The sequence below is a fragment of the Amblyomma mixtum genome, chromosome 2, assembly GCF_055824585.1.
Source record: "Amblyomma mixtum isolate Tamu chromosome 2, ASM5582458v1, whole genome shotgun sequence".
In the NCBI taxonomy this organism is placed as follows: Eukaryota; Metazoa; Arthropoda; class Arachnida; order Ixodida; family Ixodidae; genus Amblyomma; species Amblyomma mixtum.
This window is the reverse complement of record NC_143013.1, coordinates 54,799,116-54,826,315: the sequence shown is the minus strand read 5'-3', so window position 1 is coordinate 54,826,315 and position 27,200 is coordinate 54,799,116. Positions and strand designations below refer to the sequence as shown.

Genomic DNA, 27,200 nt, shown 5'->3' with positions numbered 1-27,200 from the left:
CGAAGCCAAGGAGTATAGGGAATGTCTTTTTCTTTTTAAGAAAATACCTTTCTTAACTGAACCGTAGCTGTGGACGTGATTTGAAGCGGTAAAGATAACAAAGTGCATTCATTACCATGGAGGATGTAGAGGCAGGTTTGAGGATGATAGAAAGCGCATCATACACATACCTGATCCAAGTAGTAATTGTAGATCTGCTGGCAATAACAATGACATTGTCAGAGAAAAGAAGCTCCGATGGTCTAGCCTATGAAACCGACATCCGCTTCTAATGAAGAGAAGGAAGCACATGAGTGCGGCCACTGGAAGATCAACAAAGGCTCAAGAAACAGAGCTTCCGCCCATCGGAAGCACCAGCGTCATTGGCATGCAGAAAAGCAGCAACAACGGCAGTGAAGAAGAGATTGATGAGGAGAGGTCACTGACCTCCTAGAGTCAGCGACGAAGAGACTCGAAGTTCTCACTGTTGTTGCAGAAGAAACAGAAAGAGAAGTGAAATATACCTAGGAAAATTTTGATGACAAAGAACCCTGGTATTTTTACCAGGTGACAAAGGGCCCTTGCTTGCGTTGTGGTTGCCTGTTTTAGTTTGTTATCCTGCGCGATGCAGAAATATAAACAGTGACCGGCGGCGAGAAGCAAGGATGTCGTAACCAACCCAGCGAAACAGTTCGAGACGAAACATGCTGAGACAACGGCGGCAAGCACTGACTCTGTCCCGAAGAGTGGGTCAGGTGCACGGCAACGGCTTGGCCAAAGCAACAAAGCGCGACCGGCATCAACGTCACGTGGAAGCTCGCCTTAGCGGATTGCGGTCAGCTGTAGTGCTGTTGTGCGACCGCTTCTTCACCAAAAGTTCCTTTCACTGTCCTCTTGCTGAAGGCGGGTGCACAGCTCATTAACGAAGAGCCGGCTCAGGTCGCTGCTATGCCCCGGGGGCAACTCGCCCGGACGGTCCCGAACGTGCACGGAGCCAGCTCAAACCGCCTCGAAGCGGTCTGACGAGCCATACTCCCGACGAGCGGGTGCTGTAACCGTGGGGCAACAACCGAGGGTATAAACCGCGCCCCTGGTTGTCGGAGAGAAAGCAAAGAGAGGAGCTATGTAATCGGGTATTCGTCGTTTGAGCTGTTGACAGCTGTTTTGCTATCGGCCACTGCGCCAAACCTCTACATGGTCGTGTAAATACTGGACATAAAGCTCTCTTTGTCTACTCCGCCGTCACCTTTCTTTAGATGGCTCGCGCATGCGTGGAAGGCGCGCCGACTTCAGGAAACTCGGGCCTCTTTACCGCGACGACCGAAAACTACAACAGCGATCATAATCTTTGGATGCTCAGAGTAAACATGGTACAGCCAGGAAAAATATGAGAGGGAACAAATTTCTTGCATAAAATTGCAAATTTCTTACTTATTTCCTTACTAAATTGGAGAACGACATTTGGGTATCACACCCGAAAAGGAAAACTAGTTAAAAGAGTAAAAAAATTGAGATTTTTGCATATAATTAGACAGTAATCAATACATCAATGCTCCAACTCTATTCCCACTCATATTTTTCATGACTGTACGTATGATGCACGCTTCTGGACTATTATGTCCGGCAAATATATTTGTATAGCAAGATTCAAGCTAAGCGACTGAGTTTCGCTTTCTGAGCTCCAGGCTGTTTTGTGGGATCAGAACCCCGGAAGGTGGCAACTCCGGTCCCATGGGCACGAAGAGATGTTAAGCACAGACTGTATCGTCTGCGCTCGTACATAGACTGTACACGCTAGCGGCTTTTGAAATACCGTTAAACTAGTTCGGTACAGAAATATGGTTTGAAAAGCCAAAGCGAACAAAGGACGGCACCGAATACTCAAACTAGCGTCTCGCCTGGGCCGGTTTCAGTGGGCAAACTGCGGTACACAAATGACACACAAAGGACACACACTGAGAGGACACACAAAAGGGCAAAAGTGTTTTGTCGCAAAATGTCGATGCCAATTCCCAGTGGACGGCTGCGTCCCAGCGGAGCACTCAGGTGGTAGCCAGCCTGTCCCTTTGAGAAATTACAATCACAGGACGCCTCACTGTCCGTACCGACCAAGAGTCGTCGCCCTGTCCACATCGCTCCGCCCGCAGCCGAGCCGCTAGAGGGCTCTAACGCTAGAGGGCATAGAGGGCATAACATTTTTTTTTTTGCACCTTGTTTAGCGAACAGCCCGTCTGTTATCGCTCGGGCGAGAAATTTTCCCAGCAATGCTCCGATCGCGACGACTTCAGGTCAGCGCTACTGTTTTTTTTTTATAGTTGCATGCGTGCTAAAAGCAACTGCAAGATCGTTCCCTCAGTTCTCAATTCCTTTTACGCCTCCTTTTTTCGACAGTCCTCTTTGAGAATGATCACTCCCTGGTCGAAGCGTAGATTAACTCTGGAAGAAACGTCGATGGAAGCGAACGCCATCAATGGAAATGCTTGATAGCGGGTTTTTGATACCGCTACCGAGCGCCATTTGTCCCTCTTTTTATCTGCTTTCCTCGATGTACCTAAAATATATTGTAATTGATTCATCCAGCGCCATGTACAGCGCTAATTTGCAATTATTAAAATGCCGTAATCTGTCGTCCAGAAGTGACGGCGATGATTACTGTGGGATGCCTGCAACGCACTTCGGTGAACCCGGTCACATCTGGGCCGACATTGATGAGCCGACATCAGAAAAATTAAGTAATCAAGTAATCTCGGGCCTGGCGCTGCTGAGTGTCCAAGCGCAAACGAGCCAATCTAGTCGCTCATTTCGCTTATTTGTATTACAGATATAGTAGGAGAAGCCCAGCTAGACTGGTCGTCGTCCGATCGGCGTGACGGTTTCGCACGGCCACCTAAGCTGGTTTTAATGCTGGTGCGTCAGAGACGCCACCTTTCGATCAGACGACGGACTACTGACGTCGAACATTGCAGCTCAAAGAAAGTGACGATAATGCGCTGAGACGTCAAAATAGAAAGAAATGTCAATTTTCATGGCGCAAGGGCATCTGGGGCCAAAGAGCACCATGGCACAAGGTGTTTTCGTGTCCTGAAGGGGGGATCAAAGCCCCATTTTTTTAAGCATTTTACCATAACGAAGCCGAGCACCAGGCCAGGGTAAAGCTCGTACCCATTGTATCATCATTGGGTAGAACCCCGCCCATTTCGCATGCGAGGCGGATGCTGAATCCCCTAGGCCACCGCTGCGGTTGCAAAGTGAAAACTGAGAGGAGTAAAAAAAAAGGAATAAACTCTCCTCCAGCACACTCCCTTGTATAAAAGTGAGTGCGCTATAAATGACAGCTTGCTCCCTTACTCCTCCCTTATAGGCATAATCTTGTTTGGAGTGCATGTACTGTGACGTCATGGATACTCACTGATGTCGTTAATCTCATACGTCATTACTATCGGCGCTAGCGACGTGTATTGCTTGCGACTAACAAGATTTTAAGGAATCTTTGATGCTGAAATAAAATATCAACTAAACGTTCGTTCGGTCCAGTACTTTGTCCTGGGTGTCCTTACATAAAAGGGAAGCCCATAATAGGTCTTTGGACGCCGCGAAGTTTAGTTTTTGGACCTTTTTTTCAAATCAGAAAAAGTTTCGCTCTAATGACATTAGAGGAGCAGTTAAATATCGTTTTTACGTAATTCGATACAGCGGGACAACAACGTCTGCGCCAGCATTAAACTAGGGTAGTTCCAGGAACAGCAAATTGCACATTATGGTACCTTCTTAGCTGCGTGCACGGATAGCAGACATTGATGTGTCCGCGTGCGATTGCATAAACTTCCAGAAACCTTACCACCTTCACACCAGCAAGACGAACTTTCCAGCTTTCACTTTTTAAATTCGTGGTCTACGATGCCGAATGCAGAGGTAGATTTCTTGTTTTTTTCATATAAAAGAGGTTAAACTTATCCATTTTCCTAGTCAACCAATCTAGTCTGAATAATGTGTGAGGTAACACAGGCGCAACCCCCAATTTCTGGGCTCATGCTTCCCTAGTCGCTGTGTATTCTTTGATGAGGAATGTACAAAACCTTTTTCTTTATTTTACGATGATTTTATTCTCTGTTTACCTCGCTATTCTCAGGTAGAAACGGCGTCTCCCACTCTGCCATAACAAGCTCTGTGCATCGATCTAGTGCAGTTCACGCAACAAAAAGCACTCTTGGTGGGGCAAGAACGTGAGAAGTGGCTGACCCACCTTTATGCTGGAGAAGATCTGCTTAGCCCTGGGGGACAGCAGCTCTAGTGAGTCGTCGACGGCCGCGTCTGGCTTTGATTGGCGCTGTGCCAAGTGGGCCGGCAGCTCTCCTGTGGCCACCAGGCGGAAGCCAGTCACGTTGCAGCGCGAACTGTAGAAGGACCGCAGGTCGACCGTGTGCAGGTCCTGGCGTCAATGGGCATGGAAAGAGAGCGCACATGGGGCTTCGATCACGGAGCTTTTTCCGGGCCGAAGTCACGGGTCTCATTACGCCAAGAAATGCCGCATATTGAAGGGAAACGAAGCAATGCCCTTTTCAGCCGCCTCATGAGAAAAGGCCGCGACAACCGATTTTGTAGTGTGGTTAGTACTTGTCAGGGTACGGTCAACCATTGAAGCCTTTTCACTGCAATTCTGCCAAAAATTAAGCTGCCTATAAATATGGAGAGAATATTCCTTTACCCAATGTTAAATATATGACGATAATATTATGGCTCAACATGCACAAGAGTTGCCCATCTGCCTTCTCGATGTTGCTAGAATAAATTTTTCTGATAATCGTAACTCCAAGTGGAATAAAAAATAGCGACTGAAACTTTTTCTCCTTAAAACGTCCAGAAAAAACGATGCGAAGAACGTGTGTTCCCCAATCCTAGGGTTCCGTTTCAAAGCGAAGTTTTTTCATGAAGGTGGGTGGTCTTTTCTGTTCCCATGGAGTGAAGCAGTGGTAACTTGACATGTACAAAGCATGTTCCTTGGTAGAGCTCTGCTTTATGGTCAAGCAGTGTGAATAAGAAAGCAGATTATGAAAGATTATTTCAACGCATAGCGTTAGAATCCCAAAAGAGCCGGGAGCTACAGCCATAGGAAACTTTTTTCTGCCATCAAAACACCTAGCATATATTATCTGTGCAAGCGATCCATGCAAATAAAAATTCTATGTGGCTTAGCTTGGTTAAGCCCGGTAATTCGAAAGCAATATCCGTACCTACGCCATGGTTCATCTGGGCGTGTAGCTGGTGGTGGTGCTTGTGGTTAGACTTGTGGTGATGCATCGGTTATACAATCCAATAAAATCCAATCCAATCCAATCCAATCTAATCTAATCTAATCGCAACCTATCTAATCTAACCTAATCTAACCCAACCTAATCCAATCTAATCCAATCTAATTCAATTTAATCCAATCTAATCCAATCTGTTCTAATCTAATCCAATCTAATCTAAGGCCGCCGGTGGTGGCACCGCCACTACTCGCAGACTGCGCGAGATGGTCGCCCAGCTCTTCGGCGTGACGTCACACAGAGGTCATGCGAAAGGTCAATGGTGGCACCGCCGCGTCACGGCAAAGGCTTGAAAGTGCAAGTAGTAAAGCTTTCGCTTTAAAAAGAAAAGATACAGGCTTGCAGCCTCCACCCGCCAGCGGCAGGAGCAACAGTCCGAGACTATGGGGCCCGCAGATATCTTTCCTCAAAAGAGAAACATTGAAGACGACAATATATTTTTGTTCCACTTCATTGTCTTTGGAAATCAGATTACAAGTCCACAGGAAGCTTTGAACAGAGTCCGACGGAGACAACATTCAAAGGTTTCCACTCAAGAGGCTCTCCCAGTTGCAGGACGCGTATTGCCCTGGCAGCTCGAGCGCTCCCTGGTCGCTGTAGGTATTCTTTTGGCAGCGTCCCTTTTTAAAGTCTCTGTCGCGTTCACTGTTACGTTACGGCTGCGGTTTTAGCTGTCAGATGGTGGAAGGAATCCTTACGCAGTGAATGGTGTCTCCAACATAGTCACGTAAAGCCACATGAAGCGCGTAAAATTGTCTCAAAGGAAGCCGCTATAGCGTGTTTTACTTAAGTTATTCCGCAATTTTAATAATAGCCTCTTTTATGCCTAGCATATTGCAATCACTCAGTTCAGCCCTTGGGCGCGGCCGGGCAGCCACCAAACCACGTTAAAAAAAAAAGAAAAAAAAGACGGCTGAGCATGGTGGTGGTTGCCACCGCCCCGTTTCAAAGGGGGCGCTCCTATCCATCCATCCATCCATCCATCCATCCATCCATCCATCCATCCATCCATCCATCCATCCATACGTCACGGAGGAAAAGCTGCTGAGAAAATCGAGTGCCGCCAAGCAATACCTCGCGCAAAAAGACCGCGCAATATGCAACGCATTCTTGGCTTAACCAAGCTAAGCCTGGGCATCTTTTTTTAGTTATAAGAGCGCTTTTACGACGTACAATTGTCTGTTGTGCAGCACATTAAAAAACACTGATATATGCTGACTTGTTGGCTAGTTAACTAACACTCAATACTTAAATTATACCTATTAGTACCAGGCTCCTTATTTACTGAGGCGCGTAGCCAACCGTAAACAAGATTCTTGTCAGTTTTTGGAATTTTGGAAACCTATTTGGCAGGGGTGCTTGGGCCAAACCAATTTTCTTTTCATTGCGCTAGAATACATGCGCATTCCAAAAAATTGCAGACGAACTAACCCCTCCTGTGCAGCTAACCAGTCGAAATAGCCAAAACAGGTTGGGCCACAGAGTCGATGGTAACTGTGTTCTCAACATTCTAAGAACTGACAGAGCCACCACTTGAGGTGCGCTACATGTTTTTCAATAATTAAGGAAACTAACAGCATTAGTTAAAAGTTAACTATAGTAGCTAAGAAGCCCACGTTAGCACCTCATAGCAGTATTCTCATGCTCTACATCGCCTGTTTTCAAAAATTGCGGAACGTTGTTGAAACGCCCGGCATGTGACGACTGTTGTGTGGTTACGACCTCAGGCAGACTCGACGGGCTGCCGGCTAAAGCGCAAGTAATACCGCAGTTTTGAACTGTGGTGGTGTAAAAATCGCACCTGTCACAGCACCGACATGTTCAAATTATGGAGTACATTTTAATCTCGTTAATTTGAGGTAGCTTAGTGAGGCCTAAGCATGGGCATCGGTCACATGACTGCCTTGAGAGCACAGTTCCATGGAGATGTGATGTTGTGTACTATCTAGTGTGAGTGGTGATTTGTTAAGAAATAGAGATTTCAAAAAATAATTTAACCAGTACTGGCGCAGTCCGTAATTAGTTTAAACAAAAAAGGTTTAACTACATACTTCTCTGAGTTGAAGTAATTTATTACTGAACAAAAGCGTATAATTATTTCTTTTAATCGGCGCTTGATGTAGACTTCCGCTTATGTGGAACGTTATTTTTTTTTTCGAGTTGCCGCAGTGTTTGAATGCTTCGAAACTGTTTCATAAATATTGCGAATGCATTCGCATCTTACACTAACAATCAGCATTTTATTGAGCATTGCACGAGAATTAAATTTAAAGAAATTATTGACAAGCGAAATTAAATGTGACTCAATTCACTCGAAGGCAATCCTCTTGCCGTTAAGTGAAATTCAGATGAGACTCAGCAGATTTGCAAGCAATTCGGTTCCTGCTGAATCGCATTAGCAAACACATTTTCGTATCTTACTGGAAAGGGTCAATAAAATTTGAGTTCCTATTGAAAGCTTATGGGCTTTAAAAAATTTTAAGCGGTCAATTAAACTCAATGCTCATTTCTGAAACTGTTGCGTGGAGATGGATTCAAAATTAGGCTAACGGCAACAATGCGCTGGTACGCAGTGCTCGGTGGCTAACCGCAATGGAGTAGGGTCTGCACCTGGTACTGCATCGGCTCAGATGTTAGGTCTAGTGCTTGACCTCTATGACTTTCGACTAGCGCCAAAGCCACGTGGGCACTAGTAGGCAGCTGTTTCCCATGTCTCCCTACTATAAGTGCTGAGAGAAAAGAGGGGGGAGGAGCGAACGTCATGACGTGCTTCTGTGCTTGCCATGGAGGACGACGTGCCAGGCATATGGTGGGCATCCAGAATACAGCTGACGAACAGTGAATCGCGTTGGTGGCAGGCGGTCACACAGAATGCACACCACTACATAAGCGAAGGCTGAAGGGAAGTAAATGTTTGTGCGTAGTATTTTAGGCATTGTTGAAATCTTCTCACCCCCTAATTGCATACTCCTTCTAGAGAGCTGGCAACGGGTGTTTGACCACAGATGTCGCAGTTACGGTAACGAACAGTTAATTTACCTCTTCAGCGAAAGGTGCGCATAGGATGTGTTTGTGGGCGCGTGTATCTGGGATGTTTCAGAAGCCTTATGATGTCTGGCATGCAGATTGCTTTGTTGGTTAATGCACGAAGAAATAATTTTATATCTTTCTGGTAGCGTTGTCCTACACTAGCATTTGTTGAGTTGGGTCAGCAGAACTTCATTTGAAACGCGGGCGCGAATTTCTCGTCTAAACGCAACAGTAACAACCGTTTAGGAATTACTCGCTTCCCATTCAGCTACGTTGTGCAAAATCAACAACCTCTTAATTTAAATGAAATAGCGGTGTCTGGAAGAGATTTTTAACAGATTTTCTATCACTTTTTCGCCAAGATTGAACCAGAAAAGGAAATTCAATTTGAGCTTGCTTCTTTTTTGGTACACAATGCATGGGAGAAAAAGCTCCTCGTATGCAGCTTGACTGGCTGCCAACCCCGCCGAGGAGCACAGCATTAGACCACAATTTATAGAGAAAGGCCGTCCGAAAGAACGAAAAGCAATAAAAATATTCAGCTAATAAAGAAATAATAAATAAAATCTACGCAGTTCATAAATTTTGAAACGGTGGAACAGTCCCCCTGGAATTTCCGCAACAGCCAAATGGTTACTCTCGTCGCACACGTCTAGTGTTTTTACAGCCTCCTAAAGATGATGAAATGATCGAGCGTTCTGCTGATGAGCGCGACTTTTCCAATGTGATTACTAGCAACAACTGAGAATAGACACAAGTGAAGGAAATGTTAAAAACTCTTCATGCCCTTACTTTCCTGATTATATTTATGGATTCACCACTGCCATATTTTAAGCTTGACACTCAGCGCCGACAACAACGTTGACTAGGGTCCCGAGAGCAGCGTTCTCTTATGTTATTAGGAATTAAAATTTTATGACTCCTTTTTAACGGGTAGCTCTGCTCTCATAACATGCGTTGCCTGCAATTTTTTTTTACGTAATCGATCATGAAATAAATTCTTTGTTTTCGCTGGAGTTGCACTATTACTGCGAGTGTGCAGACCATGGACACTGTATCTCATCCCTTAAGGTGAAATAAATCGTAGAATCCTGCGCGTCGATATAATTCAGATTAAGATGTTGGCTCCAGCTCCTTTACATTCCATGCTGCAGAATAACGGTACAATTTTTTATAAGAGGTAAACTGCAGATATCCTTCGAAGTTTAGAATTATGTTTCTGTTACAATTAACTCTTATTTTTCCTCTTGCTTACGTTCATTTTCATAAAGCAAAAATAAATATCTTCCACCAGTTATGGTCACAAATTTCTGAACAAGCGCATTTTTATGATTGTAAGTTATTTGCGAACAGAATTTTTTCCCCATAATGTAACACTGTGCCAAAAAAATCAATGTATCCACAGATACCTACGCGGAGCGCCTGTAATTTTCTCGTACCTATTCTCAAAGCCGCAGCCCGTTGGTTATGTATCGATTGGAGCGCAGCATAGGCATCGAATAGGATATTTTGCTAGGCATCAGAAGGTTACGTCATTTCCATCAACATGTTATAATAATAATAATAATAATAATAATAATAATAATAATAATAATAATAATAATAATAATAATAATGTTTATTTCCATCATAACAAATGATGGAGGTGGTGAGAAAAAAAAAAGCCAGGACGCTTGACTAAGTTCTCACCACCTCAGGCAGTAGCATACAACCAGACACATTGCGCTCTGTACATACTGTACATATGCAGCAGAAACAAAAACGAAAGTGCAACAAAATAATTCACAACACGTAATACAACATTAACACACATAGTAAGGCAAAAATAACACAATACAAGGCTTCATTCCAAAAGTGGTGTTAGTGCTGCTTATGATTAAGAATGAGTATAATTACAAGCTTTGAATTATAAAATCATGTACGGTGGAAAATGGAATATGAAGGATATCAATGTTTGAATCAATACATTTCAATCATAATATTAACTTACAAAATTTTACCGTTGTCCCACAATTACTATCAAAAATCGCCCCATTCGTTAGAAGTGGAAGAAAAGCTTCAAACTCTATATCTCGCCACAAATCGTAAAATTAGACAGTTCCCATCAGTATGTTTGTAGTAGTACCGTACAACGTTCAATAGTTGCCATTCAATTCAAACTGTTGTCCAAGAACGCTAGGCTTGAGCACATCTTTTCCAGCCGCCACGTTGACCTGTCATCTTTTTTCTTTTGAGTTAAATTTTACCAAAATGCAATTTTGAAAAAGTTAATTCTGTAGGGTTTTTTTCTGAACTAAATGTCAAAGGAGGTTCGGGCACTTTCGGCGCCTTCACCCTCGTCGCAGCTTAATGTACTTCCGAAATATAGAAAAAAGACGGGAAACAAATTTAGCAATACCAGGGAGCTAGAAAACACACAAAAAACTTTTGCGAGCCATGTTTTTCCGGTATATATATACACGCGTATTTTGTTTTTCATCACGGGTAAAGAAAAAACTCAATAAAGAAAACTGCAGGCCCCAGTACTTGTTTTTCTTCTATCCGTCGTTCTTCTCCAGCACAATTGGTATGCAACGGTTTTCCTTTTCTCTCTTTCAGCTTCTGACAACAGCACGGATAAGGAAAGGTGACTTGGAAATGGAGATGATACCACCCTTTGCACTACTCTGCACCTCGTTCGTGAGACATAGGCGTAAACTGGCGACATAGCGCTCCTTTCAAGTACGTTTGGTGGGCGACGGAATGTCGTTTTTTTCGTTGAGACCTTAAACAGGTGCACTGGGATTTGCTGACTAAGATAATCTACCGAGAAGAAAAGTGTTCTAGAATTACAAAATTACAGACACCTACTCTTCCGTCTTAAGCTTCCGTTTTATTCCATTTTGCTGCTGCTCGCAGTAGAATGCCTGTGTGCGCACACTATTTTATGCTAACCCTCGAAGCGATAAGTGTGTCTTGCCGGTTTGTCACGGTTTCTTTCCCTGTATTTCTTTCCTCATATTCCAGCTCATTCATGCTCATCTGTTTGAATTCGTCGTTGATATTAAAACGCGTTTAGTTCGTAATCATGTTCACTGTAGCTCAGCAGAGCGCACACGTCCTAGCGCATCTGGGCTTAGACCGTAACCATAACTTCTCTCTTAATGTATACTAGTACTACAGCAAGTTTTTCACCCATTGCTTTTACCTCATCTTCACTTGCCCTTTCCTTCTTTTTTCTTTACCAGGTGATATCAGCTCACTAAACGGCCTCGCTGTTATTAGAGCTATTTTACCTAACTTTACGGGAGCCAAGCAGCTCACGTCTTACAAATGTGACCTGAAATACCGCATACTTTCGCATTCTACATTCCATCCCCCGCTGCTTGAAGTGATGCTCAAAAGCAAACGTGAAAGGAATACGGCTTTGAGAGCTGCGTAACAGCGCCAGTATACTAGACATGCGGGGAATGCAGACAGTCTACAAATGAGGCAGTAAGCTCTACATGAAATGAAACGGGGAGATATCGCGAACTCTTTTTCCAGGCTCGCTTCTTCCTGCAGTATGCATAATGCAGGTGCTGTTACGACTACTCTCTGGCCGCTTTGTTTGCAAAAAAGAAAGGCTTTGCCTGAAACAAAGGAAGTTGGAATTGTTGCTTGCCCCCACCCTGATAAGTTGCCTTTTCTGCGTTTTCTGGTCTCGTGTTTGCTTTGAGTGCCTTTTCTATCGGAAAATAAGACGCGCGCAGCTTAGTACTTCTTTATCTTCTTTTCTCTTGAGCGTCAGCTCTTTTAGTCCGTTTGTTGGTCTCAATTTCCCAGAGGGATGATTCTCCCGAAACACTACGGTGTTTGTTCATAGAAAAAAAACGAACTGAGTATGAAAAACCAGGCAGCCTTCTTTGATGTCTTATGTCTAACGCCACAATGTTTAGCGGTCGTCATACCATATTGCTCCTCATTCAGAAGTACAATAATAAGACAAGTCCCAAGATGGAAGCAAAACTGCTTTAGCTTTTAAGAAGGCCTGCGAGAATTGCAGCCGGAATTGTGGCACCTGTAGTAAACATGTCCTCGATTTAGTGCAGAACCATGCAACCTGCATATTGCATATTTCCACTTCTGTGATCATGTTTAATTGCCCAATAGCTTGCCAACGTTTCGACAAGGTTCCCTTCCTTCATGCCAAGTGCCTGTGTTCCAGTCCGAAGTTGAATGCTAGAAGCATTTTTAAGATGGATTCCAGGAATCTTGCTTTCACTTTTCGAGTGAAAATGACTCGTGAATTGGCCTTACTCTGTAACCGAAATATCTAATATTCACCAGAATCCTCATGTTACCATGACTTCTCAGAAAGTGATACCACGGGCTCTTATGCATAAATCTTCGTTTGTCGCAAAATGCTACTAGCACTCCAGAAACAGCTCTCGTTTTCCCGAGCGCAGTTAGTGCGGTGCTGTAATCATAGCTTCCATTTGGATAAGAAACGGGCTTTAATATTTGTGGCGTGCTGCGCGCCTCTGCAACACTGTAGAATATTTATTTACTGTGATGACAGCTGCGTAATTTTTTTTCGGTCTTCATGTTAGAGTATCTCTGGTTAAGCACTCCTACTTAGAACAAGCCACTACATGCAAAACTTTCGACAACTGAACCACCCGATGAGTGCCTGTTGTGCTTTTTGTGCATGATTAGCCAATTACCGAATAGCCATTGCACAGAATAGTGCCTACTCTGAGTCTGTTATAAATAGGCTATTTACCTAAAAAAAATACGAACGAGAAAAGTAAAAGCGCGTAACGAGCACTATACCCCCTATCAACAAATCGATCAGCCCTCTACCTAAAGTCTAAGCCGCAGGGAACTCATCTTGGGAGTTAAAAGTTATATTCATATTGCTTATCAGCTGCATCTTCGGCATTCATCAAAAATGCTGACGATATTTATCCTGAATCTAAACTTGTACTTGAAACGAGTCCTGGCTTCCGCAAGAGTCAAAACGCAAAATGGTTTGTGCGCTCGTGATTGCGTTCGTGTTGTTCCCAAATACAAGATACAAACTACCACCTAATGGAACAGTCATTACTCTCCGGAATTATTTGTACTGCACTGAACTAAATTCCTCCGGAAAATTAGACAAACAGGCCATCTATGGTTAGGCTGACACTTTAGGATGCGAGTTGGAACGATTCAGCACCTCATGCCCTAGCTGCGACAGTAAACCACCTATTTTGCCTATGGGACACAATTTCTGAAACACCTAAACTGCATTTCCCAGGGACGTAAATAACAATTTTTTTTTGTTTTCCGCCCCTTACGCTTCGAAGCCTGTACCTTTTACCACAGCAGCCTTCAAATCGCCCGTGCCAGTGAGTTGAAAACGTACTAACTGCTTCGGCTCCGCTTCTACTGGCGTGGCATGTAGTACTCTTAACTGCGGAAGGACGTGCGCACATGTGCGCTCATGCACCGAATGCAAACCCCTCAAGTGTCCCCCGTCCGATTTTTCTCCGCTGAAGCCGATAACATGCCCATTTAGGCTTTTTCGGTATTGACTTGCACGCGACCCTTCCCTACTCCGCCGCCGCCGACATTCGCTGGACACTGAGACCGTCAGCCACCTGACCCGCTATGCCCAAACCTCAGAGCTGCCGGTCTTCGCAGCCGGTGGCGTGGAATGGCCTCTATCATTCGGATGCACTCTGAGACTGCGTCACAACTTATGACTCTGCAGAGGCACACGTGTATACCTAGCTATTGCAAACCACAGCAAGTATTTTCTGAGTGGTTCAGCAGAATGAGATATAGGTTTTCTGAATGACGTTTTGCATTGAAACGGGTGCCCACTGTTCTGCTACTATTCCAAATTTTGTAATTAAGGAGGAATTTTTGCTGCAGCGAGCCCGCCTGCGCGATAAAAAAATGTTAAATGGAAAGAGGCTAAGGTCTTGGGTTTATGCGCACAAGAGGATCGTTGCTTGTCTCGATGCTGTGCTGTCTGTTCGTTGTTTCTTCATTTAACCTGGTCCCGCCCACTTTGTTCCGCCTGCGCTAGGCAAGGCTAACCGGAAGTCCTCAGCAAAAAGGTTCTTTGTTCTGCTAACGAATGGGCAGGTCATTGTCATAGTCCCCCTCGGAAGAATGCATAGGCATTGGGCACAATGTTCTCATCCCGTAACAACTAGGTAATGCGGCACCCATGAGTATGGAAAGAAGAAATCTACTGCGGCCGCGTCAGTGGTCGAATTTCCGCCTTGCCTTTCAGGAAACTAGGCTCTCTGGCACGCATAGGCCGGCTAATTACCGGACAAATTTATGCAGACAACTGATGCATATGTCCCGTTGCAGGACGCTCATGCAGCGGGTAGGTCTTTTACTCTTTTAATGCCAGTGTGGGGAGAAGCCAACATAGCAGACCGCAGGGAGCAAGGAAAAAAAAAACTGTGTGTGTTGACTAGAATGAGTAAACCACGAATAATGGAAAAACGAGAACCGCACGCCAACCACGAACGAATTCATAACGATACAGCTTTTCGTTCTAGCCGGCAAAGAAACGGCGAAATATTACGCACTTTCTCTGCTAATGCTACCGGTCGCCTCCCGGAACTCATTTGCCCATGCTCATAATAAGGCGTAGCTTCCCGCGTGGAGCACCTAACGCCCTCTAGCGTCACGCGGGAGCCACAACACCCTCACGATGAACGCGGACTGGGGAGAAAAGTGTTTTCTAGGCTTGGCTGCGAAGCTCTTCGTTGCTGCTGAGCATTTTTATTTCTCCGTTCAGGGTTTAGCTTCATTCTCGCGGGGCCTCATCGCCGTAATCTCGACAGCTTCCCTGCTCAGAACAGCAGCAGGTCTCGTTTCCTGGGTGGAGCCGGTGAGTCAACACGGGCAGGGAGCGTGCGCTGCAATGAGGGAACGGCTGCCACCATCCTGCCAGCGAGATGAATTAGAGCACACCGCGTAGTGTTAGCAGGTGAGATATGTTCCACGGCATTTTCTGCCGTTCGTATCGCCATTAACGTACAAGTTACGCGTACGTTCAAGCAAGGAAGCGAAGCAGCGACGTATAGCAAAGAGAAGAAAAGTAAAATACAAGTTCTGAAGTAGGCAGTGTTCTTCTTCAGCCAGGCCATGTATGAAGCCATGGCTGAAAACTGCTGCTGGTGGTCGTGTAGCACGGTCAGGCGTTAACTGACATCATGCGGAAGCGGAAATACCTGGGTTTTAGGCCCCCCGCAGTTTTTCCCTATTTTTGTGTTATTTTCTTCCCCATCTGTCATGCCTAGAATTCTCAAGCGTTCAGTCCACCCCATCCTCGCTTTCTCATGTGCCTCCTAAAACGGTTCCGGAAAACATCGCACCGAAATGCCTCCGCATCCGGATTTAGCTACCGGAAGTTCTGGTGGAAAAAAGTCCTTCCGGTAGGTCGTATTGCGCGAGCTGTATACGGCGTAGACGAGACTGGAACCCGGTGACGGAGAGCGAGTAATGGTGCATCCATTAGTCCTGCTCGCTCAGTCTCATTCTATCACAGCTTCATCAGAATCGCGGAAATTTGAAGAGTGCGCGCTGATAACTCACGAATAGAGTGCTGTCAAAAATACCGCCTATGGATTGTTTTTAATAACTCCTAGCAACACACCAATCATTAGGCCATCTTGGGCATCTTGTTAAAAAAAGAAAAACTATGAACAATCATTCTGTTATCCAAAGCCTTCTAATCGACCACAGTCGAGCCCAATTATAATCAACCTGAAGGTGGCACTGATCGAGTCCGTTCTATCCGAAGTTAATAGTAACTCGATTTTCCACATTAACTAAATATATAGTCAGAAAAAAGCGTCGTTGCAAAAGTTCGTTATGCTCGTCTTCTTCTGGAAGGCAGACCCTATCATGTAACTTCTAACCTCTTCAGAGAGGTCATGTGCTCCTTCAGGTCGTCGTCTCGGCTACTTGGTGACATACAGCGATGTCATACAGAGCGGCAGAGACGGCGCACTGTGAGACACGCACACGTTCTCACTGCATCCTGTCATACCGCGCAAACAGCGGCGGCCAATAATCTGCTTGACGGATGTCATAAAACAAATCACGCGTGAAGTTCGCTAGGCGACTGGTAATAGCTAGGCCCCAGCTTGGCCATCTCGATTAGATTCCTCCCGGTGTGGGAGGGCTTATAATTTTAATAGAATGGCGTCGTCAGTTAATGACCCTGCGATGCCGACGCATTCTCATCCCCTCCAACTGCCAACCCCGAAGACAAGAGGCCAGGCCAACTGTGCTTCGAAGAATCTTCGTCACTAATTTACATGCGACAGATCACATGGGTTTTCGACAGCGCAGTCTGACTTTCCTGGGCGACGAAGTCAGCGCAGCGCACGTGCATGCAGAACGTATGAACTCCCATGACTAGTTTATAAAGTCACTTTTTAAACAGTTATTCATCTGTAAGTGTCTTATGATTACTCATGTACCATTCGTTCTGATGTTTGAATCAGGACATCATAAGGAAATATGCTCGTCAACACGAAATTGCCTTCAGAAGCACCGAGTCTCAAGTGAAAGCGTGCACAATTTTGCGACCGTGTGCAGTCATGTTGCGCTTTTTTTATTTTAAAGGAATTTACACCGCCAGGTGGCGGCAGTGCCACAAAGATGAAGGAGACAGTAATATTGTGAATAAAAAAACTGCTACTGAAAACTGGTGCTAGCCATCTGTAAACAGCTCTGCGGCAGCAAACGCCTAGCCGGATTTCTCTCCATTTGCTCTCTGCTTTCAGACAGACGGGGCCGCCGAAACATTGCAATGGTTCCCATCACCCTGCAAGGTGAAATTAAGAGGCTAGTTGCTGTGGCAACAAAACCAAGTGCAGCTTTTTTCTTGACTACCCTCTACTGCATCTCCTGAGTGCGGCAAAATTGCTTTCACTGGTTCCGGTGCTAGTCAGGTGCAGGAACACTTGAATAAATTATGATGCTACTATTTCGCCCCATGTGCTGTTGCAGACTCGGCGGCCTCTTATTTGGATAGCCCATAGGTGGGCCAGGGACCGTTGAGAAGTTCTTCTAGGAGGGGGAGCGCAAATATCAAGAGGCTCTTCCTCGCACGCGAAGCCATCGGCAATGGAGATTCCCGCTCATACATGGCACTTTCCGCAATAAACAGCAACCCAGTGTAACCTCCGCACCATCTTGTGGTAAGAAGCCGTCACGCAATACTCTAGGGTAATGGCTACTTTAAAAATAAGAACTCGCTTGAAGTTCGCAAAAATTTTCTACACGTGCTTGTAGGCATCAGACATTCTCTAGTGCAATAATCAGAGCAAGCAAGAACGATGCTTACCACAGATGTCGTCACGTAGTTGTGGTATTCTGTCAGCATTCCAACGTCCTGAGCCTGAAAATCAAACAAGGTAATAAGTGAGACTTATTTATTTCAATAATAATCTAAAGGCCCAATGCGGTCATTACATAGAACGGATTCTTCAAAGAAAACAATCAATATACAACACAGAATACAAACGGCTGAAAACAGAAGTAAACAAGTTAAGAAGGCATGTACAAGTTAATAACAGAAAGGAAAAAAAGGCTAGGAACACGTATTTGAAAAAATGCACAAGTAGCAAACCCCGCAAAAAAAAATCAAGAAAAATCCCACCTTCGAAAGTTACTAAACACAGCATCTAACATTTTGCGGAACGTTACGGCCGCAGACACACACTGGAGCAACGAAAAAAAAAAGAAGTGAATCACACAGTGATAAAAAAATAAGAAGAACGCACATCAATATATGTTAGAATTTTCTAAATAGGACCAAAGAGCTGTTTGAAATGATGATGTTTCAGCGATAGTCGCAGTACTAGAAGGAAGCGAATTCCACTCTTCAATAGCCAGGACCAAAGGTGAATATTTGTATCGTTTTCTCTGGGCGAAAATGGGTTTAGTCTTCATCATGTGATCTACACGAGCCGATGTAAGCGGTGCCGGGAGAAGATGAGAACTTGAAAATGGTGTGTTGCTGTTGTAGAGAGTATGTTCGGCTTACTTCAGTAAAGAAGTGCTAACTATGCAGATATGGCTGGGGAAAGCCCAATGAAATGTGTTGTCTAATAATACTTTCTTAATTACTACGAGCCAATTTCTAAAGCTACGATGACTTCAAATTCTACTATTGACAAGCTTTATTTTCAAGCAGCTTTACTGACAAGCATAGATGAACAAGCACTCGCCCACTGCCTTTCGCTTTCACAGTAAACAAGTAGGTGCATAGCCCAACACGAGAGTTGGCCAACATATTTAAATAAATTAAGCCTTCATGTGAGTGAAAGGTGATAACACGAAGGAAAAAGGTGGCCTCATTAAGGGCGGTTCTATAACCGACGTTGCACTACGCGTAAACCAGAGGAAAAAGGTGCTTTAATAGACGAGTATTGTAACTTTATCTGTAGTGGAACAAGATCAAACAAGCAGAGTGGCAGCTGCGCGAGAACCGTCTTTTTCTACCTATGGAATCAAAACTGCAAGAACCAGGCCCTCGCTTATTTTTTAAACAGACTAAGGCAGGTACTGTCGAGGACAAAATTCTCCAGGATGCGTCATCGGGAACCAAAGCTGATAGCCCTGTGATTAGCCGTGGTCTAGAGACCGCACTTATGGAGATGAAAGTGGGACTCGCTTGCTATGATATGTGCTAGTGATAGGAGGCGAGCGCTTGCAAACATAGCAGCCATTAGCCAAAATCGCTTGCAGCGCGCTCTGGAGAATATTGTCCCCCATAGCACATGACGGGCATGTTCGTCCATACTTACGGAGTCAGCATACTTGAAATGAAATCAAGGAGCGCATAGGAAAATGGTTCTTTTCATTTTGAGAGAGGGTGGTGTTGATGATAGTTTACTTAATAGCGTAATCGTTTTTTTCTAGATGAGAGATAATTGATAACAATGTAGAAGAAGAAACACACGCGTCCCAATCAGCTACGGCTGCGGCTTTCCAACCTCCTACTTTCGAATGAATGTACTTGTGTCATGTGTAGCGGCACCTAGAGAGTTTTCTCCAGCACCTCCTTCGACCTTAGTGCCGGACGTAAGACGCCGAGAAATTAGCGTAAATTATTACGCTACCTCTGCCCTTTGAAGCACTTCATGAAGAGTAAGAAAAATTCTTTATGCATTCATTACTTTCACTGACTGTCGGCCACTGATGCACGCACACACTAGCACACTCACACACACACACACACACATATAAGCATGTATAAACAAAACAACCGAGAAGAAGGTACTACGAACCAAAAGTTATATATGTATACAATACACTGTCACAGGCTTATTGAGACCATTCCTCAACACTCGGATGAAGAGTAGTCAGTGAGCCCTTGTTATGTTTATAAGCCTGTCAGTGCACTTTTATAATTTTTCTAAAATTTAGGTAATAAGAAAAGTTGAACTGCGCTACTTGGAGAAACAATGCATCAACGTTTCGACCTGAGGCTGGTCTGTCCTGAAGAAGGCGTGCTTCCCGGCGATCGGCGTGTAATTGTTATATATATATATATATATATATATATATACGTAGAACGCCGTTCGATGGCGTTCTACGTCACACCAGCGGTAACCCAGGACGTTCCACGTCCGCCGCTTACGAACATGGGTGGCGCTGATGAACACTCTCAAGGTTAGGTTATTTGTAAAACATAAATACCCCCGAAAGCAGAAGGTTTGACAGCCGTCGCCGTAGCTCAGAGGTAGAGCACCGGAAACGTAATTCGGAGGTCGTGGGTTCAGATCCCACCGGCGGCAGGTGGTTGTTTTTTCTTCTGCTTTTCTAATCAATTATCTTTAAGCGACAGTAATAGTCTTACTTGATCAACACCACAAAAAAATTAATTAATTAAAAAAAATCCCCTGTGCTCCTTGGTTTCTGTGGCTGTTGGCTTCTCTCATATTTATAACGAGCCCCTAATTCCCCTTCCCTTGTTTGCTTAATTGCTTAGCGAGGGCCTCGGTTCTGGCAGCCTTGATGCCATAGGAAGCATAAGAGGGTTCTCACACAGCTTCCACCCTCGCCGTTCGATGGCGTTCTACGTCACACCAGCGGTAACCCAGGACGTTCCACGTCCGCCGCTTACGAACATGGGTGGCGCTGATGAACACTCTCAAGGTTAGGTTATTTGTAAAACATAAATACCCCCGAAAGCAGAAGGTTTGACAGCCGTCGCCGTAGCTCAGAGGTAGAGCACCGGAAACGTAATTCGGAGGTCGTGGGTTCAGATCCCACCGGCGGCAGGTGGTTGTTTTTTCTTCTGCTTTTCTAATCAATTATCTTTAAGCGACAGTAATAGTCTTACTTGATCAACACCACAAAAAAATAAATTAATTAAAAAAAATCCCCTGTGCTCCTTGGTTTCTGTGGCTGTTGGCTTCTCTCATATTTATAACGAGCCCCTCATTCCCCTTCCCTTGTTTGCTTAATTGCTTAGCGAGGGCCTCGGTTCTAGCAGCCTTGATGCCATAGGAAGCATAAGAGGGTTCTCACACAGCTTCCACCCTCGCCGTTCGATGGCGTTCTACGTCACACCAGCGGTAACCCAGGACGTTCCACGTCCGCCGCTTACGAACATGGGTGGCGCTGATGAACACTCTCAAGGTTAGGTTATTTGTAAAACATAAATACCCCCGAAAGCAGAAGGTTTGACAGCCGTCGCCGTAGCTCAGAGGTAGAGCACCGGACGCGTAATTCGGATGGCGTGGGTTCGGATCCCACCGGCGGCAGGTGGTTGTTTTTTCTTCTGCTTTTCTAATCAATTATCTTTAAGCGACAGTAATAGTCTTACTTGATCAACACCACAAAAAAATTAATTAATTAAAAAAAATCCCCTGTGCTCCTTGGTTTCTGTGGCTGTTGGCTTCTCTCATATTTATAACGAGCCCCTAATTCCCCTTCCCTTGTTTGCTTAATTGCTTAGCGAGGGCCTCGGTTCTGGCAGCCTTGATGCCATAGGAAGCATAAGAGGGTTCTCACACAGCTTCCACCCTCGCCGTTCGATGGCGTTCTACGTCACACCAGCGGTAACCCAGGACGTTCCACGTCCGCCGCTTACGAACATGGGTGGCGCTGATGAACACTCTCAAGGTTAAGTTATTTGTAAAACATAAACACCCCCGAAAGCAGAAGGTTTGACAGCCGTCGCCGCAGCTCAGAGGTAGAGCACCGGACGCGTAATTTGGAGGTCGTGGGTTCGGATCCCACCGGCGGCAGGTGGTTGTTTTTTCTTCTGCTTTTCTAATCAATTATCTTTAAGCGACCGTAATAGTCTTACTTGATCAACACCAAAAAAAAAAAATTAAAAAAAATCCCCTGTGCTCCTTGGTTTCTGTCGCTGTTGGCTTCTCTCATATATATATATATATATATATATATATATATATATATATATAGAGAGAGAGAGAGAGAGAGAGAGGAAGGAGTATATGGCGAAGTATACGCTTTGTTAAAGGAAACATATTTATTCGACACGACGTTTCCATCGGAAGACCAATCTTTTTCAAGTCTGACCACGCTTGAAAAAGATCAGTCTTCCGATTGAAACGTCGAGTCAGATAAGTATAGTTCCTTTAACGAAGCGTATACTTCGCTATATGTGTGCGTGCGTGCGTGCGTGCGTGTGTGTGTGTGTGTGTGTGTGCGTGCGTGCGTGCGTGCGTGTGCGTGGGCGTGCGATGCCGTGCGTGCGCGCGTGCGTGCGTGCGTGAGTGTGTGCGTGGTGAATTTCGGCGGTTATATACCCATAAATAAATGTAAACTAAAAATATGTCCACCAAATTGTGGTATAAGTCTCCTGTGAGCTTGGATGGCATTATACGAGACAGAAATATGAAGCTGGGATCTAATGATAACGGTGCAGTTTCTTTGAATTTCAGTATTTCCTTGAGCTGTGGCGCATACACTTTCACGGCGAGTAAAACGAGGCTGCTGAATTCCTTGATTTTCGATCAAGTTTTTCTGCACACTCATGTGTATTCTACTATTCACCCGGGTGCACTTAACGCGTGCTCGAAAGTACCTGTGCGCACTTCCCTCTTAGTTCAAGCTCTGCCAAGAAACAAGGAAACACACAGATTGTTGTGAAAATTCATCTGGCTCTGACTGGCAAGCTCCACTGCTCGTTTAATTCAGCGTCGCGGAGAAAGCTTTTGTTTTGTCCTTCAGCAGGTACTACTTTTGTGGTGAAAATTGGCGCCCGAGCGACAAAACGAAAAACATTCTAAGCGCGCCATCCTTCATCCGGGGCTGTTATCGGTGCCTTCAGTTTTACCTTTTCTGCTCATCGTGTTGTGATGAATATGACGGTCATCACATCTAGCAACCTGTCTTTATGCCGCCAGTTCTGCAGGGTGAGAGCAATCTCACGAGCGATAGTTGTGTCCTTCCAAAGAATTTCTTACGGCCCACAGCTCTGCAGAGAAGACCGTATTCTGACGCGTCCTCACTCTGGTCGAGAGATCCACGCGTTATTTCGGGTCAGCAGCCGAGCGCTGTAACCAATGAGCCACCGCGGCGGGCAGTGTGCGGTGAGGAATAATTTCCAGTGGCAATGAAGTATTTCCAACAGTGCCTAGTTTCGCTCAAAGATGTTATCTTTGTTGGACATAAAGTGCACTCGACCAGCAAAAACCACAGGTTGACATCTCTGAACTAATTTTCTAAAATTCAAGTTTTTTGAAAACAGCAACAAATCTGCTTTTATACTAATAAAAAGCTACAGTTTCATCCAGAGCTCGCGCGTCTCTTTCAAATGAAGGGAATGACATCATATTAAAGGTTACAGAAAAGGAAAAGAAAATAGTGCAAGGAAATTCAGAAACAGAATCGATGAACAATACAACTTTACTCCCTTTTATTTATGGAATAAAAAACAAATGCGCCAAGGACACCTGCATTTTCATTCACCAAATACTTGTATTGAAGTCTGCTGTTCTTGGCTCGAGTGAAGCCCGGTAAACATTTTCGAAGAGTCAGTAAAAAATAGCGTGGAAAATACAAGAAAATGAGAACCTTTGAGATCAGAAAGAACGGATGGAACTTGTCTGAATGTCGGTGCTTTGAATCATTCTTTCAAATAAGGCGGAGTTCAAAAAAAACTGCTTCAGAACTAAAACGAAATCCTGCACAAGCCATTCAAGTTTACAGATTTGCTTCATTGTGCCGAACGCTGTACACTGTTTCTGAGTCTGTTGCTTCGTATTTACTTTCCTTTCTTTTTCTGCGTGTGCCAGTTTGTGCGTGTGTCGACGCATTGCGGTCAGGCGTCAGCTGCGAGCGGCACTGGCTGCAACGTTTGGCTTGAATCCCGGTCCAGGGTCGCTCATGTCGTTTGGGCTCCATTCTCCTTGATGCGTGCCGGCTTTTTATTGTTCGAAGAACATTTTTCTCAACTTTTATCTCTCCCTCTTCTTGTCAAGGTTGCTTTCTTTGCCGCAGTCGTGCAACATAAACGGAGCTCCCGTCAGAGCCGGCTGTCTCTCCCGGTTCGGTTGTCCCTGGATCTTAGTGAACACAGAAGAGAAAGCGAGTGAGTGGTCGCTAAGCTTTTTTTTCTCTCATTAGGCTTTTCTAGCACCAGATTGTCACAAACTCTTTTTTGTTGTTGTTTTCCATTCTTCAACTGATTTTGTTCACCTGTACTTTTGTTACGAAGTGGCAAAAGGGTATCAGGAAGTGAAATATCTCGCGATGTTTACTCCAGTCAGCTGGCAGTGACCGACGTGGAAGATTTGTAACTTGCTGGTGTTTGATGTTATGCCCCCTTTTACACGAAATACACTAGGATTAATGGATATACAAGGGACTAAAGGTTCTTTCATCGTAACATTTTCTGAGCTCGTACCAAAACCGTTTGTTTTCCCGTCGTACTTAGAACAGTAAATTCGGTTGATTTATTCAGTAAGACACTCGCGTTTTATAGCTTACCGTTATAATTTTTTTCTACTGCAGGCAACAAATTCAAGCGCCAATGTCCCGCTAACGAACTTTACCAGAGCTGTTGCTATTGCAGGCACAAATGCAAAACGGACTGAAAATTTGGTGTAAGGAAGGAGTAGGACTCTTGCGCATCCAATAGAAAAGTTCGTTTTTTCCGCGATTAGATAAGAGGGCTTGGAGAACAATTGAACTGAACTAGAAAACGGTTGATCTTGGCGCTACAAATATGATACTCACCAGTATTTTTTTCTGTATTACTGGTTAGTGACCGCATCCATCTAAAATTCATGAGCATTGAAGAATGCTCTAAAAGATAACACAAAGTTTGATGCCCATTTCACTGCCGACCATATATGTCTCCTGGATCAGTATTCTTAAAAAAAAAAAAAGTTGCAGCATGACCTCGGGACCGAGCTGAACGGCAATGTTAGCAGCTGATGAAGCAAACATATTCCCAGATACGTTCAGGTATTTTAGCTGATCGGCATGTCTCGAAATAATATTTTCCCCTAAACCCTCATCCCGTAAACTTTTATGGCCGATAGTACGTCATTCAGATCTGAATGTTTAATCGCCCCATTTACCTTTACTTCCCTGTAAAATACACCTTCCGCCTTCATCTCCCGAATTGCCTTTCCCTCACAGACAGCATAGCAGCGATTTTTAAACTCCGGCTAAATTCTCTGTATTTTTTCATTATAGGGTTTCTCTCTTCATTTTCTCTCTCAGTTTATTTATAACACTTAGACGGCTATTTTCTCACCTACAAAATAAATATGGGCTTTGGGAAGTAAGCAAAAACAGCAGAGCACCCGATGAATGTATCACTGAAACTTGTGAGAATACGAGAGAAAACAAAAAGCAACGCACTGCAGTCAAGTCATTTGGAAGTGATCAACTTATGACTCGCCTCTGCTTCCCTCCGTTCTAGCTCCGTCTACTGCTAGAGCGGGGTATTTATTTTGCGATTCGAAGTCCTCACGGAAAAACGAACTTAGCCGATTTCACGCGAGTGCAGTAATGCTAAAGGTCGGCGAGTTCTCGCACATCAGTAAATTTACCCCACGCCCTAATTAAGCCCCTCCTGCCAATCAGACAAAGAGAGATTAAATTTTTAAATCTGCACTCGCAATTAGCCCACCGGTGTCTCAGGTCCGTGTTCAAGCCAACACCGCCCGTTCGCAGGAAAGACAGGAATTGTTTGGACAGTTCCCTCGCGTGTCTCATCGAAGGCAAACTATGATGCTAGTTATCCTACTTAGCACCATGCATTCCTGACATTCCTGCTGGGACACCCGCGCCATGAAGCTGAACTTGAGCATCGCATACGCAGCGTGCTAAGCGGTTCCCAGACAGCCCCGGGGAAGCGGCCGCTTTATTGAAGCGCGCCGAAGCGGAGGCATCGCTCCTGGCGACGGCGGAGCTGAGCGCTTTACGAGCCTTCCCTTGGCTCGCCACACGATATTGGCCGCTTTTTGCCCGTTAACGACCCGCCGGCTGTCACTTCAGACGAGCAGTGAAGCAAAGTATTACTGCCGGAGGTTGCCGAAAAAGACAGAAAACGAAAAGGCGTAACGAGCTCGGGTTCGGAACATGGAAGAAAGAGCGGGGCAAAGTGACGGTTTTTCCGCTTTGGCGGCCTTGACGCGAAAACGAGCCTCGAGCTTATTAAACGCTCCGGCACATTCTGTTGAGGGCCGACCGAAGTACGGTTCGTGTCGCGAGCAAACTCTTTTTTTTTTTGCGCCAGCTCTCGCTGAAGCATCCTTGTTTGCTTCGTTCGACTCTTCGCTTCACTTGAACAGCCACAGTGCGGACTGGGCCGGTGTCAACACTCTCCGTTGTATTGCACGGCGCCGCGAGCTAATCTGCTCCAGTAGAATACACTGAAATCAAATGTTGCAACAGAGAGTTTGGTACTGACAGAAAACATGCACCCAAAATAAGCAAAACAGCTCACTGGGAAATGATAAACCCACAGCTATGACTCCTTCATAAGCGGGTCCAGGAACAAAATCGGCGACTACTTGAAGCCTCTTAAAGTTTCCTGAAATACGCGAAAAACAAAGCGATTTAAGAAAGTAATCTCGGGTCGCTCTTCCGTTCCCCGTCAATTGATCCTCGACTTCCGAGCGCCAAGTACGTCAACATTCTGTGCTGATCAAGGCCGGCGACTTGAGTGGCGCTCCTCTGCTTGAGGCCCGGTTTTGCCACAGTCACGGCAACCTGGATACATCTGGCAAAAGCTATACATGCTACGTGTCGTGTGGCAGCGTCGGCAAAGTCTCATGAAAGACGCATTCATTCAGACAATTCGGAACTTTACATACTTCATACAGTTGCGTACTTGATATCAGGATTCTACAGTTCATGAGGTAGTAAAGAAATCCTTCGATATTTGAGGTCCGATTAAAACGATAACCATCACTTCACTGTCTCGGCCTTCCTGTCGATTCACGCCGAGTATTTATTTTAATTACAGCAAAGAACGTAGTCACTGTATGAAAACTTAACTTGCTGGCGAACACGTCTGTTCATTCCACTTCAGTCTTTGATCGTCGCAGTTGCTCCCTAACAAGAGCTTTGTGCCGCTGAGAACTACGTCCTGGCATCGTTCCAGGCCGCGACAGCTCATTTGAATGCAGATAAAATATTAAAGAAATAAAAAATAAAGAAATAATAAAAGAAAAAATTAAACTTCAGTGCTATCCGATATCTGGGATGAGTGAGCACTTCACCATGGCGACTGATTTTCTCATTATCCTCGATATCAAAATTCACAGGGCAATGAAAGTGCCCGACTGAAGCGAGAAAATTTCTGCACATTTGCTTTCTTTTTTTGCTCATAAAATCCCCACCCCCTCCCCCGCTGCTACAGCCTCTGTAAGCGCCGTATATCAACTGGGACGCTACACC

General features: G+C 44.9%; 1 protein-coding gene across 1 annotated transcript in view; it reads right to left on the bottom strand.

The window, feature by feature from the left end:
* Window positions 1-27,200, bottom strand: part of LOC149359399 (glutamate receptor ionotropic, kainate 2-like) — a 228,886-nt gene that overhangs the window by 43,492 nt on the left and 158,194 nt on the right. Inside the window, exons 5-6 of the mRNA XM_089571616.1 lie at window positions 17,644-17,697; window positions 4,223-4,408 (exon numbers count right to left, since the gene is read on the bottom strand). Coding sequence (XP_089427742.1) covers window positions 4,223-4,408; window positions 17,644-17,697 — 240 coding nt within the window. The remainder of the gene's footprint in view (window positions 1-4,222; window positions 4,409-17,643; window positions 17,698-27,200) is intronic.